Source organism: Amblyomma americanum, chromosome 2 (genome assembly GCF_052857255.1).
Source record: "Amblyomma americanum isolate KBUSLIRL-KWMA chromosome 2, ASM5285725v1, whole genome shotgun sequence".
In the NCBI taxonomy this organism is placed as follows: Eukaryota; Metazoa; Arthropoda; class Arachnida; order Ixodida; family Ixodidae; genus Amblyomma; species Amblyomma americanum.
In genome coordinates this window covers 182,600,856-182,615,443 of record NC_135498.1, presented here as the reverse complement: position 1 = coordinate 182,615,443, position 14,588 = coordinate 182,600,856, and the positions used below count along the sequence as shown (strand labels likewise).

General features: G+C 44.0%; 2 protein-coding genes across 3 annotated transcripts in view; one reads left to right on the top strand and one right to left on the bottom strand.

Annotated features, from left to right (window-relative positions):
- The window catches only part of LOC144119218 (uncharacterized), a 28,573-nt gene extending 16,007 nt beyond the window's left edge, over positions 1–12,566 (top strand). The window contains exons 3-5 of the mRNA XM_077651894.1: positions 83–156; positions 530–613; positions 12,370–12,566. Coding sequence (XP_077508020.1) covers positions 83–156; positions 530–613; positions 12,370–12,497 — 286 coding nt within the window. The 3' untranslated portion in view covers positions 12,498–12,566. The remainder of the gene's footprint in view (positions 1–82; positions 157–529; positions 614–12,369) is intronic.
- LOC144119355 (uncharacterized) overlaps positions 1–14,588 on the bottom strand; it is a 69,234-nt gene that overhangs the window by 28,653 nt on the left and 25,993 nt on the right. The gene's annotated exons all lie outside the window — the stretch shown is intronic.

Here is a 14,588-nt window from a genome sequence, read left to right as displayed (position 1 = left end):
GATTGCTTTCTGTAGCAACTCTGGGGAAAACCTGTTTGCGATATTAATTCCGCTTTGCTCGTTGAATGTATTTTTTTTTCAGGAACACCACGTTCAAGTTGATGTCTTCTCCTGGATACACGGCGAAGAATGTTCTCAATGTGCAGCCCATGGACAGTGAGCAGCGATTCTTAATCATGTACTAATTATATGACAAGGATTTAGGAAACTCAGACATATCATCACAACTTAAGTCATCATGATGTTTTCAAAAAAGAAGAATGAACTGCATTTGCGTTCACGTCTTTCGAACACCTGCGATTTCGGCCGGTGTAGCGCTACAAGTACAAGCAGAGAGGGACGGACAATTATACTTGAGAACCATCTTGTGCATTCCTGCTGAACAAGTTTGAAATCAAAAAAGCTATTCAGCGCTAACGCTACAGGTTATCACCCGCTTATATAAGTTGAGCAGCAGCTCATGCGGCGACATGTTGACTTGTGAGACCAGACAGATATGTAACTGTTTCTGTTTGTCACTGCTTTCCAGACCCAGGCGTTTCCATAAATCTCACGATTTCTTACCGGGACTGCAACTCGTGCAAAGTTATCCGCCACAGCTACATTGAAAAGGGTGAGTGGGCTCCTCTGGGGCGTTTCTTTACGAACGCTTTCGTATCTGGGTGCCCTATAGGTGCCCTAGGTGCCCCGTGATGTAAAGATATATTCATCGTTCACTGCTTAAAAACCTGATGCTGTCTCTGTGGACAGCGGAGCCTTTCATCTCTGAACTTCACTCGTGATGCCAAACTGAGCGCATGCCTTTTTCAGACAAAGCAGTAGTGTTTCACCACACAGCTTGCACGCTGAACACCCTTCCTCGCCTGTCTTAAGCAGTATGTTGCACTTAATCGTTGCAGTTAAAACACTCTATGTTGCATTTCAAAAAAGTTAATGTGGCTTTTGCAGCAACAACTCAATAAAGAAAATGCCTTGAGGAAAATAGCGTTGGTATCGTGTGCTGTAACAAACGGACCCATCGTTCAGATGCTGACTGAACTGAATATGCATCAGACGGCTCGAAGGGCTGAGTAGCATGCCGAGCGAAGTGTCAGGGCTTCACATATAACCGTTTCAGAGGCGCATCAAGCACATCAAATATATCAAGAAACATTTGATATTTAGTGTGTGTGTATTCCTAAGCCCCATTTCACAGAAGAGTAGTGGTGTAATGTGTTCTACGCATATAGTCTACCCCAATGCAGGAATTCATGTGTTCTGACATGTGTGTCGCAGCCATAAAGAGAGAGCGGTTTTTAAGAACCCGTTCTCGCTGAGCTTCGTCATTCTAGGTTGACGCTTCCCTCGTTGCTTCCGAAGGCGATCGCGTTCTCGGCGCTAGGCAGCGTAACATGTAGAAGGTTCCCCCGATGTCAGTTCCACTGCCTTAGGTCACAGCAACCGTTACTGAATGAAATGTTGAGTGGAAAGTCAGAGTGGTCGTACTGTCTGGATGCCAGGAGGTAGAGACTTTTGCACCGCCTGTGCGTACGCGCTAACTGATACCAACTCGGCAGGCGTGAACCCATCTCGTTGGCACGTGGCGCTATCTGTATAATCAAACAAGCACTACAAATTCTAGAGCACCTCTTGCAGCTTAGCGCATTTTGCCTCCAATACAAAGACGTTGCTGAAAACACACAAGTTGTTATTAAGTCAAAGAAAGCTATAGCGAAAGAGTCAAACTATGAACTAAAATCCGAAATTATTGGACATAGAAATATTGCATCAGCAGCGCTAACATCTATGAACCGCAAAATTAGAGATCACAGCGGCTACCCGCATTGGAGCAACGTGAAAGCGTTGACGCCTCCACGACACTCGTCGCCTTTCAAATTTGGTGCAATGGTTGCTTTTCCGTTCACTTAATCCTTCAGTTTTTCTCATTTCCGTAATTACTCACCTTAATAAACCAGTTATACTCTTATTACACGCTCTTTTCATCTCGCTCATTTTGGGCTTTCAAATTTGCCACCATGTTTGATTTCCCGTCCACTTACTATATACCCGTCCAGCCTATTCAACTGTTCAGTGATTTTGTTTCGATTTATTTAACTAATTCTTCTATGCCAATCAAACATTTTATTCCATTAATTATCACTCATCGAACACATTTCAATACATTTCAAACTTTTTCACTTCTTTGCGCATTTTCCGCTATTTTGCCATCCACGGCTGTTTTCCCCTTCACTCACTGTATCAGCGTCCGGGCTATTTTGACATTTCATGACACTATTGCCTCTAATTATTATACTAATCCTCCTACTGACATGAGCATCATCCTCACATCGTCCTCTATTGGTCACAATCATTCGTTTAATGCTACTTCTGAGAACGTTACAATTTATGCGGACACGTTTTGGCGACACGACCCCGTCGACCTAGCCTAGAAATGCTTTCGCATTAATAACAGGCACTAATTGGGCAACCAGAGAGAAGTACACGGTACTTGTGCGCCCACAGCCGACGACAGAGGTACAACGAAGGCGAACTATTAAAAGAAATGTTTTATTTCGGAGTTATTTGCACACATTTAGTGACGGCGACAGAGCTGTCAACAAAAGGCAGCTTTAGTCCTATTACCAATCATAAAGTGGCTGTTGAAAAGAGGTTGCTTCTTTCAACACACAGTTTTACCGTTCTTTGCTATGAGAGACAGAGAGGTCGCGCTATCCAACGAAGGAGAAGGCGCGTAGTTTTCCTTCGAACACCGCTTGCAGCCGCGCGCAGTACGGTTAACATGAGGGCCGGCTTCGGGTTAGAATTTACTAGATTTGTTGTTGCTGTTATTTACGGCGCCAGGCATTCATTTCTTGCTTCTTACAAGCGAGAGTCTCTCCACTTGTAGACGTTGGCTGGGCATTAATGAACGTACACTCCATAATACGAAAAACTGGGCAGTACGCGCCAGTCTACGCACACTGTGACTGCCAAGCAACAAGGATTTCAAAAAGTAAAGGCGACACTGTCCTCAATCCAGAGTTGAGCGCGTCTTCACTTCCAAACGCATCTAAAACACCCATTCACGCCTCAGCCAAGCTTTCAGTAGGGCACCACTGCCTTCCTCTTGAACCTTCTTATGTCATCTGTCATTTTCAACGTCAACAGCTGGAGGTGCAGATGACAGCTCCCAAATGCATTAGATTTCCCTATGAATTATATTTTCTTTATAAGCGTGAATAGAGCGAAGTTATAAACTTTAGCCCAGCACAGACATGCGAAAATTTACTCAGATTTCGGTTGCCCAGAAAAGGCACTGCAGCTAATTTTCCTACCACATTTATCCTTAAACAGTAATGTGCAGGAAATCGTCTCTTAAAATATCGACCACTTATCAAGAACTCAAAATAATGGCTATAGTGTCAGCAGTAAAAGCTGGTTGAGTCCCCCGGCTTGGGGTTATTGCCGTATCTGTATTGAAATATATCTTCGATGTCCGCTTATTTAAGCTTTACCGTATCCTTCAAACATGCAGTCGCGAAATCTGCTCGAAGAAAACTAAAAAAAAAAGAGGGGACAAAAGTATGTTGGGGGCCGGTGGGAAGGCTTCTTTGTTATGTTTCTCATGACGACAGTTGCTTACGTTACAGATGAAGGACCTCGAATAGGACTGCTGGAACAGAGCTAATACAAGGTGTAATAAAAAGCCACAGCGGTTCAGGCAGTCAAAACATAATGGAAAGCTGGCGCATAAGGATGCCAAAGTGCTCCATTGAATACAGCGGCCCCAAATGCACCACAGACTACGACTCTAGACGAAGCGGAACACAAAATTCACATGACACTAATGAGCTGAGCGTGCCCCCATGCGGCGAAAAATATTTTTGAGTGTCGTCAAAGCCGCGGGCGCTTCCCAGACAACGAAGGTCTATAATGTTAAATGGTAATTGTATACACCAAAATAGTGGTTGAGTTTGTGGACCTGGAAGCAACATTTAAAACAAAACGCGTGTGAGAGTTCGCCCTACAGCCTTTTTCGCTCCCCTCTTCAGGCGTTCTTATAGAGTGAAAAAAGTTAGTAAAGTTAAATAAGTTTGTTTATTCCAAACATTAAGACATCACCTTATCCTGGTGCATAGGGCAAAATGTCTTGGTGCATAATGAAAGCAAATATTTCCTTCCTAGGCTCCAAGCACCACTCGAACGCAATAGCAAGCAGCCCTTCCATGCGCATATTAAAAAAAAACACTGATTACCACAGTGTAGCAGTAACAGGCAACTGACAGTAGAAGAAAACCCTCATGTTGTGCATTCTCCAGAAAGTAAGGTTTCATATGACTACGAAAAACAAAGAAAGAGGAAGATATCATAATTTTGACAAAGCCTGGATGATACATCATAATGTTAGAAATTTGTCAATTGAGCGACTGCACACCTTAGGTTGTCCTGTTTCTTGATTTCTGTAAATGCATGCTCCTTTACTGATGTCATCTTTGATAAGTCGTATAATTAGAAAAAAAATGTGGATTGGCTTTCAGTGCTAATAATGCTAGCTGCGCCAATTGCTCACAATACAATTGTTGTTATGGCACTATACCGTTCTTCCTCAGGTAGGAGGATATCTATGTTCATATCTTCATCAATTTTCCATAAACCGAATATATTTTTCTCCCTTAATAAAAGAATTTCAAAATTTCTTGCATCAATAACTACAAACAGAAGCAAGCAATATGACATACTTTGTTTTATTGACAATGAGCGAAGTTGATTTGCCGGAAGCCATTGAGACAGATTCTTGAGCGGTGCTTTTATTGCATGCATGACACTGAAGTTGTTGTATAATTTCTGAAATAGTCATTACGCACACATAGAGGTCGAGTTTATTGACCTGCAAGCAACATTTAATGCAAGATGAATGTGATTGCACCCCTTAGTACTGTATGATTGTACTCCTAAAATTTAGTATCTTAGAGGATGCTAATTGAATTCCTATATAACAGATTTTAGGATTGTTGGAAAGAGTAACAATAGAGAGAGAGAAAGATGAACGGAAAGACAGAGAGGTTAGCTAGGCGACGCCCAGTATGCTGCCCTACACGTGGGAAAGGGGACGAAGGGAGAGACAGAAAAGGGGAGAGGAAAAGAAGACTACTTTTCCACGTGTCCTTTGGCCATTGCTCACAGGGTACACAGGGCCCACATTGAAAGTTCACAACCTTGCACTCAGTCCTGAGGCCATCAGGAACTTGAAAAGTACCCTTTCGTTCCCTCTCCCTGTCCTCTCCTTGTTCCGTTATTCCCGCTAGCCGCAGCTCAGGTTCTTGGGGTTTCGACGGCAGATGCCCCGGCTGGCAACATCTTTTCCTTGTTACTTTATTATCAAATAGCCACGAACAACAAAAACTTCACAGCTGTCCTCTGCAATGACGGTTTAGTCCAAGGACTCTGAATCTCCGCTTCAGAATCTTCGCCCATATTCTACCTTCCGTTCAAGGAAGCTTTCACAGGCTCGCTGAATATGGATAAGTGGTTTAGCGCCTCGCTGTCTCAGAAACCGCACAGTTCCAATCCTACTGCATGCGCATGTTGCGCGGTTGAAGGTAATTTTGGCCTCACCGCAGTTGTGTGAACCGACTTCTGGAGTTAAAAGTGAAACAGCAACATGCAGCACATACCCAAGAATAAAATACCCTTTTAGAAGTAACATCATCTCTGTGATTAAGTGCATTCCAAATAGTACATTTCTTTGTTACAGATAAGAAGCAATTTAACGGCCACAGCTATCCAACACAGCTGCTGGCCACTTGTGACTATGTCAATGATGCTTTTACCTGTTCAAGAGAAAGATCACTTTTATCGAAGTGGCGTTGCTTCAACAGTTCCTGTTATTGAATTCCCGCCTCTCTTTTCCGGAGGTCATATGGAAATATGCGCAGTAGCTTAATCGGCGATCCGGTAAAGAGGCGCATGATAGTACCATAACGACGAGTCGAACGATTACTTGAGAGGTAGTTCAGCACTGCGGCAGCCTTGGCAAATATTTATCGAAGCACGCACCAGCAGAGCCACAAAGACTCTTTTGCAGCGGGGAACATTGTAGAAATCTCTTCAGCCAATCATGAGCGAGGCTGAGGATATATGCCCCAATGGGTTAAGCCGGCATTATGTCCTAGGTCTCGGGTTAGCGTTTTTCCTCGTCATTCCTTGTGTGTATTTCTTCTTCACGCGCTATTGCCTACCATGCACATTAACCAAACGCCCAACTTGCTGCTGCGGTGGCTCAGTGGTTAGGGCACCCGACTACTGATCCGGAGTTCCCGGGTTCGAACCCGACCGCGGTGGCTGCGTTTTTATGGAGGAAAAACGCTAAGGCGCCCGTGTGCTGTGCGATGTCAGTGCACGTTAAAGATCCCCAGGTGGTCGAACTTATTCCGGAGCCTTTCACTACGGCACCTCTTCTTCCTTTCTTCTTTCACTCCCTGCTTTATCCCTTCCGTTACGGCGCGGTTCAGGTGTCCAACGATATAAGACAGATACTGCGCCATTTTCCTTTTTGTTTTATTATTATTATTAATATTAATATTATTATTATTATTATTATTATTATTATTATTATTATTATTATTATTATTATTATTATTATTATTATTATTATTATTATTATTATTATTATTATTATTATTATTATTATTATTATTATTATTATTATTATTATTATTATTATTATGCTCAAGTCAGCCACAGTCAGTAAGCTTTGACTATCACAAACTTCTAACAGTTTCTCAAAGCGAAATGCGAAGCCACACTACGGGTGGAGTCTTCATGCAGTTGCAAAGAAAGAGCAAAAAAAACTGTTGATTTTTAGTTCTTCAGCCGATTGAATATGTGCTCTCCACGCAACCATCGTATTTGGAGATTGCGCTCATTAAGTCACTCTAGGACGCGAAACCACACTGGGTGTTCACCCCAGCGCGTTCCTTAATCATAATGTGCTGGATGTTGGTGCCCCTCAAAACATTCGTAAATGTATAGAGAAGGGTTATGTGTCGTTGATGTCTTCTTTCGGGTTTCTAGTCAGCGCTCTATAACATTCCTCCGTGCCATCTCAGCGACAAGCATTCGTCGACCTACCTAGTACCTATTTCAAATTTGATCCACAGTCGAATCCCGAGCTGCGCTCAAGACTGGCTAAGCAGTTTTCTAAAATGTTCCCTATTGCAAAAGTGTGTTTGTGGAGCCGCTGCCGTTTGTTTTGACAAATATATAACTTGGCTGGCACGGTGCAGCGCTACAGCCCAAGCAATCGTTGGGGTCTTCCTAATGGCGCTAGGCTTCCTAAGGCGTCGCCACTGGAACGTCGATTCGGCAGTTGTGTCACTATACATACGCTCTACACAAATTCGAGGCAGGGATTCAACAACTGACACTGTCGGAGGCAGCGCAGCTTGCAGAAAAAAGGCTGTTTTTTAACAGGTCACGCACATCGACATCGCCACAATTGGTCAGCAGCTTTGTCGGAAAGATGTAACCGCCAAATCGCTTATTTTCTATGATGAAGAAACATAGACATCGAAAAGCACTTGTTCAAAGAGACGGTGCTAGTTGTTTTGGGCATGTTTAGCATGCTGGCGTTTGGTGTTTAGTTCTTGAAATCGGTTCATAGACCTGTGGAGAGAACAAAACTACCTTCAGCCGGGCAGCACGTACAGACATTTGTATCGAAACTGTGCAATTTCTGTGGCTGGCAGGTGCTAGAACCATTTGTGCTAATTCAGTCTATCGGCGGGGGCTTCATTGAAGGGATATTCGCTGATGTTCCTGTTTAGTTGCTGTTTTCTAAGCACTGAAAATCAGTCATGAAGGGCGTCGAAGGGTACCTTCTAAGAAGTCTAATGTGAGTAACAATTTTTTGCCCTCGTATAAGTAGTCCCGAAGAGGTGAGCGACAACGACAGAGGTGTGAATTTTCGAAAGCATTTTTTATTAAGTACTGCTTGCAGGTTCATAAACTCATCCATTATTTTGGTGTGCAATCAACATCTGAAAACTTGCAGAAAAATATAAGGCCACCGCCTGAAAGACGTTGAAGTAACGAACGTTAGCTGTTGGCTAGCGCAATCCATGTGATGTATTACGACACGATTAGGCTACTTTTCCATACCACATGGCGAGCGGGCGCCTACCGCCTTGAGGTCGGATATTTTCTGACAAATTCGGGCCGAAAAAGTTTGTCGACTCTTTGCAGGGCCATTTTTCATTACCTCAAGGCGGTAGGTGCCCGGTCGCCATGAGGTATGAAATTGTGAGCTGCCGAATGCTGACGTCGCGGCCGCCATTTTAAGCCTGACCATGACAAAATATTAACCTAATAAGGCGATATTGGTCTCTAACATGTTCTACTCGTCGAGCCCATTACGAATATGTCATTTGTTAAATCATGACGTCATCGTTTATATATTATAAGCAATAAAATTTAAGCCTGACCGTAACTAAACTTGCACTCGTTAATGTTGCTGTGTAACGTGTTTTACTCATCTAGAGGATTCCAAATATCTAATTCATTTTGTGATGACCTCGATAATTTCGGAGCTAAAACCAAATAAACACAATGACGCGATTAGTTAATTATGACGTCATAAAATCAGTGACGTCAGCAATCAATCACAAATTCTATATACTAATAACGTTACCAATCAGTTATCAATTGGGTTCCTATATCGATTTACTATGGGGGCCACCATTTTGATTTCCTCGGGCCTTAAAAATTTCACGCTGAAGGGAGGTGGTAGCAGACCACAAGAAATCGAGAAACGTGATGAGTAAGAGCTAACGCTCTTAAAATTCAGTATCTGGGGAGCGTCAGCGGCTTCGATGACACTTGGAAATAAGTTTCGCTTGGTGGGAGTGCGCTCACCGTATTGGATTCATTTCACAAGTTGTGTTCCGTTTCATCTACAGGCCATCACAGTCTGGGTGCATGTGTTGATGCTTTCTTCATGGGAATACTCGGTAGCCTTGAGCGCCCGCTTTCAAAAATGTCCTGTCTCAGCCGCTTTGGCTTTACTCTTATGTATATTAGACATGCTGTTACATCTTGTTCAAGCACTCCTATTTGAGATTGGTCACCTTTGACATGCGCAACTGTTGTCCTGAGAAGCGTGACGGGGACGCCTTCGCCCCCTCCGCCCCATCATTTTTGCACCTTTTTTTTAATTTCACTGAAGCAGATTTTGCGACCGTATTTTTGAGGGATGCGCTAGGAATCGCAGAAGTTTAAGCAGACGTCGATGATATATCCAGTAAGAATACGGCAATAACACTAAGCAGAGATGCTTAATAAGCCCATTGAACCTCCGCAAGCTACATTACTTTTAGTTAAGTTGTTAATAACTGTTTGATATATCAAGAGGCAGTAAGAAGCCTTTACTTCCTACATATTACTGTTCAGGGATGAACATGATCGTGAAGTACATGTAGAGCCTTTTCTGAGAAACATTACTCGGAATAAATTTCAGCACGTCTGCTCACGTTTCTCTGGAAAATAGTGTCTATAGGGATTAATATTAGTGCGGTCAACAAGCCTAAGTTGATGCTTTTCCTGGAGGTCGTTTTGATCGTCGTGAAATTTCGTTTCTTGTTGTTTATGCCAATTACAAGGCTTTATGATCAGCTGTGACTGTAGCCATAGGTGTACAACTCATTGCATAATTCATCGCACTTAATTTGATTGTTCACCAATGCTGGTTGAAGTGGTGACGGCGTTTCACATGTAAGAAGCGTGAGCCATCACCATAAGAAGATGTGCGTTTGCCACTGTCGCTTTCCAGTGAGCTCGAAGTCAACTGTCGATATTCCGGAATAAGGAAATTATTTAGAAAGTGTTTTCCGTGGTAAATTTTCCAACTTCGCAGAAACACATTCGCCTATATGTACTCCAAACCTCTAGGGAGAAGGAAACTATAGTCGGCTTAAGCAATGGAGCCCAGATACCCGAAATTTAGCCTCTGAACAGCTTCTCGCCCGGAGCCAACCGTGCCTCTTCCGCAGCGATCTGCAGAAAAAGTCGGCTTTCATAGGCACAGAGTTTTGCGCAATCCGCGCTAAAAACAAAGTAGAACAAAAACTATGCGCTTATAATTCGAAGAACACAAATAGTGCACGGAAAAACGTGAACAGGCCCTGCTCAGTGTTCTCTTTTAACCTGCGAACGCACAGGTTCACACCCGTTTCTCACGCACCCTCGGTTGGTGCATCAAGAAGCTTTTATGACGACGCTCTGACCTAACTGACTGGAGCCGCTCCAATGATTAATTTGCTAAATTGCACCACTGCACTTTATAGAGTTTCTCGGCGTTTCAAATCCTTCACACGCTTTTCACGGCGCAGAGGTTGCAATGCATAAACACTTTTTATCTCCAGAGAGGATCAAACTATTGGCAAACTACGCTAAGCCGCCTTAAAATATGTAGTGGAGGCTGCAAGTGCGTAAATACTGTTGCTGACTGAGAGCCAGGGCTACCAAGACTTCGGCCGATGCATTTTTGTACAAGGTTTGGTTTATGGGTTTTAACGTCGCAAAGCGACTAAGGTTATGAGGGACAGCTTAGTGGAGGGCTCCGGTAATTAATAGCACCTGAGGTTGCCCGTGATATCGCACAGTAGGCGGGAGTCTAGCATTTCGTCCCAATCGAAGTGCGACAGCCGCGGCCGGGATCGAACCCGCGTCTTTTCGAATCAGTAGCCGGGTACCATAAACACTGAGTCACCGCAGCGGCTAGCATTTCGGTACAAGTACAGGCCTATAAGGAACCCATGGTTTAGAAGCGAATTTGCGTATTTCAGTGTCAACAGTGTACTGAACATGTAATAACTCAAGATATTTAGCTCCGGTAGTCGAACATAAGAGGTTTCAATGCATTTCAAGAACGAAAATAGTTCACCGTGGTTGCTGAATGTATCTATGCAGGAAGTTCCAAAAGAATCATGACTTAAGCAGGCAAAGCAGGACGGTGGGTCTAAAAATTAATGTGCATGAAACTAAAGTAATGTTCAACAGTGTAGGAGGTGAACAGGAGTTCACATTTGGTATCGAGGCACTGGAAGTGGAAAGATAATACGTGTATTTTAAACAGGTAGTGACCGCAGACCTTAGTCACGAGAGTGAAATGACAGTGGAATATGTACAGAGTGGAGCGTATTTAACAGGTACTCGCAGGTCATTGATGGCACTTCACCGCTACCCCTCAAGTGAAATGTATATATCAGATATCTCTTAACTAACCTATAGAACAGAAACGTGAGAGCTAACAAAAGGGTTCAACTTAAATTGCGGACAACACAGAGAGCTATGGAAAGCAAAATGATCGATATAAAGTTAAGAGCCAAGGAGACAGCACACTAGGTTAGGGAACAAACGCGACTTAATGACATCCTGGTTGAAATCATGAAGAAATGGGTTTGGGCACGGCATGTAATTGTGAAGCCAAGAAAACGGATGGCCGTTAATGGGAACAGTGTGCATTCCAACAGAGACCAGCATAGAAGGGAGCGGTCGATAGGTAGGCGGCAGAAATAAAGAACCATGGTATGTGAGTGCAGCGAAAAACGGGACAAGGGGCAAAGAAAGACGCACACAACACATGCGCTAACTTCCGACTGACAGAAACCTGTAGGCGACCAAGACGAACGCGAGCGATGACAGCAAACAGGCGCATGCGCCCGGAAAAAATAATGACGATCAGGTGAACGAGGAACTACGGACATGTACGAATGAGTGGTTGTTTAAGGCCAGCTCTCTTTTGTACAGGGAGATAGACGGCCGGCTTGCTGGCACAGTTATCTTCAAAACCAGCGATACGCGTTCTTCAATAATTTCACGCTGGTTTGGAAGATAACTGTGTGAGCAAGCCGTCTATCTACCTGTCCAAAACAGGGCCGGCCTTCTTAAACAATCGCTGATTCGTTCATGTCCGTAGTGCCTCGTTCACCTGATCATTATTTTTCTGGTCGCATGCGCCTGTTTGCTGTCATGGTTCGCGTTCGTCTTGGTCGCCTGCAGGTTTCTGCTAGTCGAAAGTTAGCGCCTGTGTTGTGTGCGTCTTTCTTTGTCCGTTGTCCCGTTTCGCGCTACACTCACATACCATGGATCACCGTTGCCGACTCGCCCAAGTTACTAGATAAGTTGGCCATGGCAGGCACAGGAGAGGGTTAATTTTAGAGATCTGGGAGAGTCCTTTGCTCCGCAGTGAGCGCAGTCAGGCTGGTGATGAGCATTACGATGATGGTGATGTAGGAATTTGGCCAAGCGAGCTACGTCTGGCACGGCGCAGGGAAATTTTGTTCCTCTTTTATTTATTCCAGCATTCGTAATTCCTACTCTCTGCTTGTGCAGGGACTGGATGCAGCCTGTGGGTGACAGGGGCTCAACTTGGAGAGGAACATCCTTGCTGCGCATACATTTTTGAACTCCTGTGTGGATTCAAGAAGACCTATCAGATCTACGACAAGAGCTGCTCATAAGCCAACATGAAATGCCAGGAGCCATGAAATAGGCTGTAAGATGCAGTTTCTAAAAAAATGGGCAGGTCATTGATGGGGAGAAAAACATTTTGGACGAATAGAAAATAAAGTGTCGTTCATTACAAATCAGCAGCCATGTTTTTTCCTCTACCGAGTTCAATAAGTTATATGAATATCATTGTTACGAATACTTTGCCTTCATCAGCATATCATACCATAGGAGAGTGGGTCTAGAAAGCCGCTTACTGCTCAACCATGTAGCGTTCCACGCATACGCCAGTCAGGGCCGCTTCGTGGTGCTTGTGCTACATTTTGCGGTTACTAATTTTGATCTGCATTTTTGTACTCTAATTCCAATGACAAACAAAAGCACATGTCGTATGCCCTACACGCAAAGAAAACAATTCACGGATGGCAGAAATGGATATTGTAGCGGCGGTGCTCGTACGATAAAGCGATGTAGTCTGTCCTAGCAGCTTTGTTTAAATATTGGATGTCGCACTATTACGAAGACCACAGCGAGATGACGACCCAAGGGAAGAACGCTACTTACAACTAATCCATTTTTTTCTCCAGTGATGGTAATTATAGGCATCACACCATATGCGCACAATGGGGTGGCGCCAGCCGCAAGCATGCTATAGTCATGGGTCCCACTCTTATCTACTTTCACTGTGTGCCTAAGCGAGTAACAAGGAATTATTGAGGTTTGAATGAACAAGACAAAGCAATGAACAAAAAACATCAAGCAATAGCAAGCAGTAATCCGAGGAAGGACGGAAGCCATCCAACACTTAGTTTTTTTAGCACTTTTTCAGAAAAACCCGCTGGGAGAAGTACAGTGGTGAGCAGCCCGGTCTTGAGCGCGCCGACGGTGGTCTGCAGAGCAAGTCATCCCCATCTAACGTTACGGTCCGAGTTTTAATTATGTTTCTCGTGGGCATGCGCGGCCAAAATAACGCGGTGCCTGCGCGTGGGTTCTCGGCCTCATTCAATGGCGTAGCCAGAAATATTGTTGGGGGAGGGGGGCATGTTGCAGCGCGGTCTCCTCATAGAATTTGTGGAGGGATGAAACGCAACAATCATAACTGCATTGCCATTGACAATGACAATGACATTGTGTATTATATAACGCTACGCACTGTCTAGACAAGTGAATTATGTATTTTTAAAAGAAATAATGTATTCGTATGTCTTAATTATCGTGGCAGACATGACTACAAAACATAAAACTGAGCAGGGGACAAGACACAGGAGAGAAGCAAACAGGACGAGCTGGTCATTCTGTGTTTTGTCCACTGCTCAGTTTTATTTCTTGTAGTCATGTCATACCAACTATCCCCTTATCGTTCACTCGTGGCAGACATAATTGATACCAATGCTTCCATGTTTTGCGTAGTTAATAAGTAAAGAAACTATCACACGAAGTCTAGAACTATATCGGTCTTGAACCAGCAAAGCAGCGCATGCCGTTGATATGAAAAGCGTAAAGGCCATGAAATTAGCAAGTGGAGGAAAATATTTTAATGAATGTTTGTCTTTCAAGAACCTTTACATTTTTGTACAAATGCAACGGCCAGGCGAAAATCTCCATGAGGCTGTCCATCGTTCCAGTGTATACTGCTCAGCAGCAGCTGTCACCGGTCATGTATTGCGAGTAATTGCACCGAAATTTTGGTCTCAACAACGAGCCATCGAAAGGCACTTGAACATTTGTGCTAGGATGGGGCCCCTTGCGTTACATGACTCCAGGTGCATGGGAGTTGCCACGAAATCCAACCCGAGTTAGCAATGTTCGCGCCAAAATGTCTTTTCTAGTCTTAAAAAGACACTGTAGGTGACAGAATTCAGAATCACTTCCGGCGTCGGTGGTTGTTTTAGTCGGTTGTGCGTGACAGTTCGAATTTTCTTTTCTTGGGGGGGGGGAGGGGGGGGGGGGCTGGAGCCCCATAAGCCCATGTTTGTTTTTTTTTTGTTTTGGGTGTGTCCAACCTATGGGAAGCCGGGCTAAGAGCTGCTGAAGTGTTATGCTGGTCATCTTAGTGCACCACGCGAGGCTTTCGGTGCCGCCCTAAAAGCTCTTGCAGAACT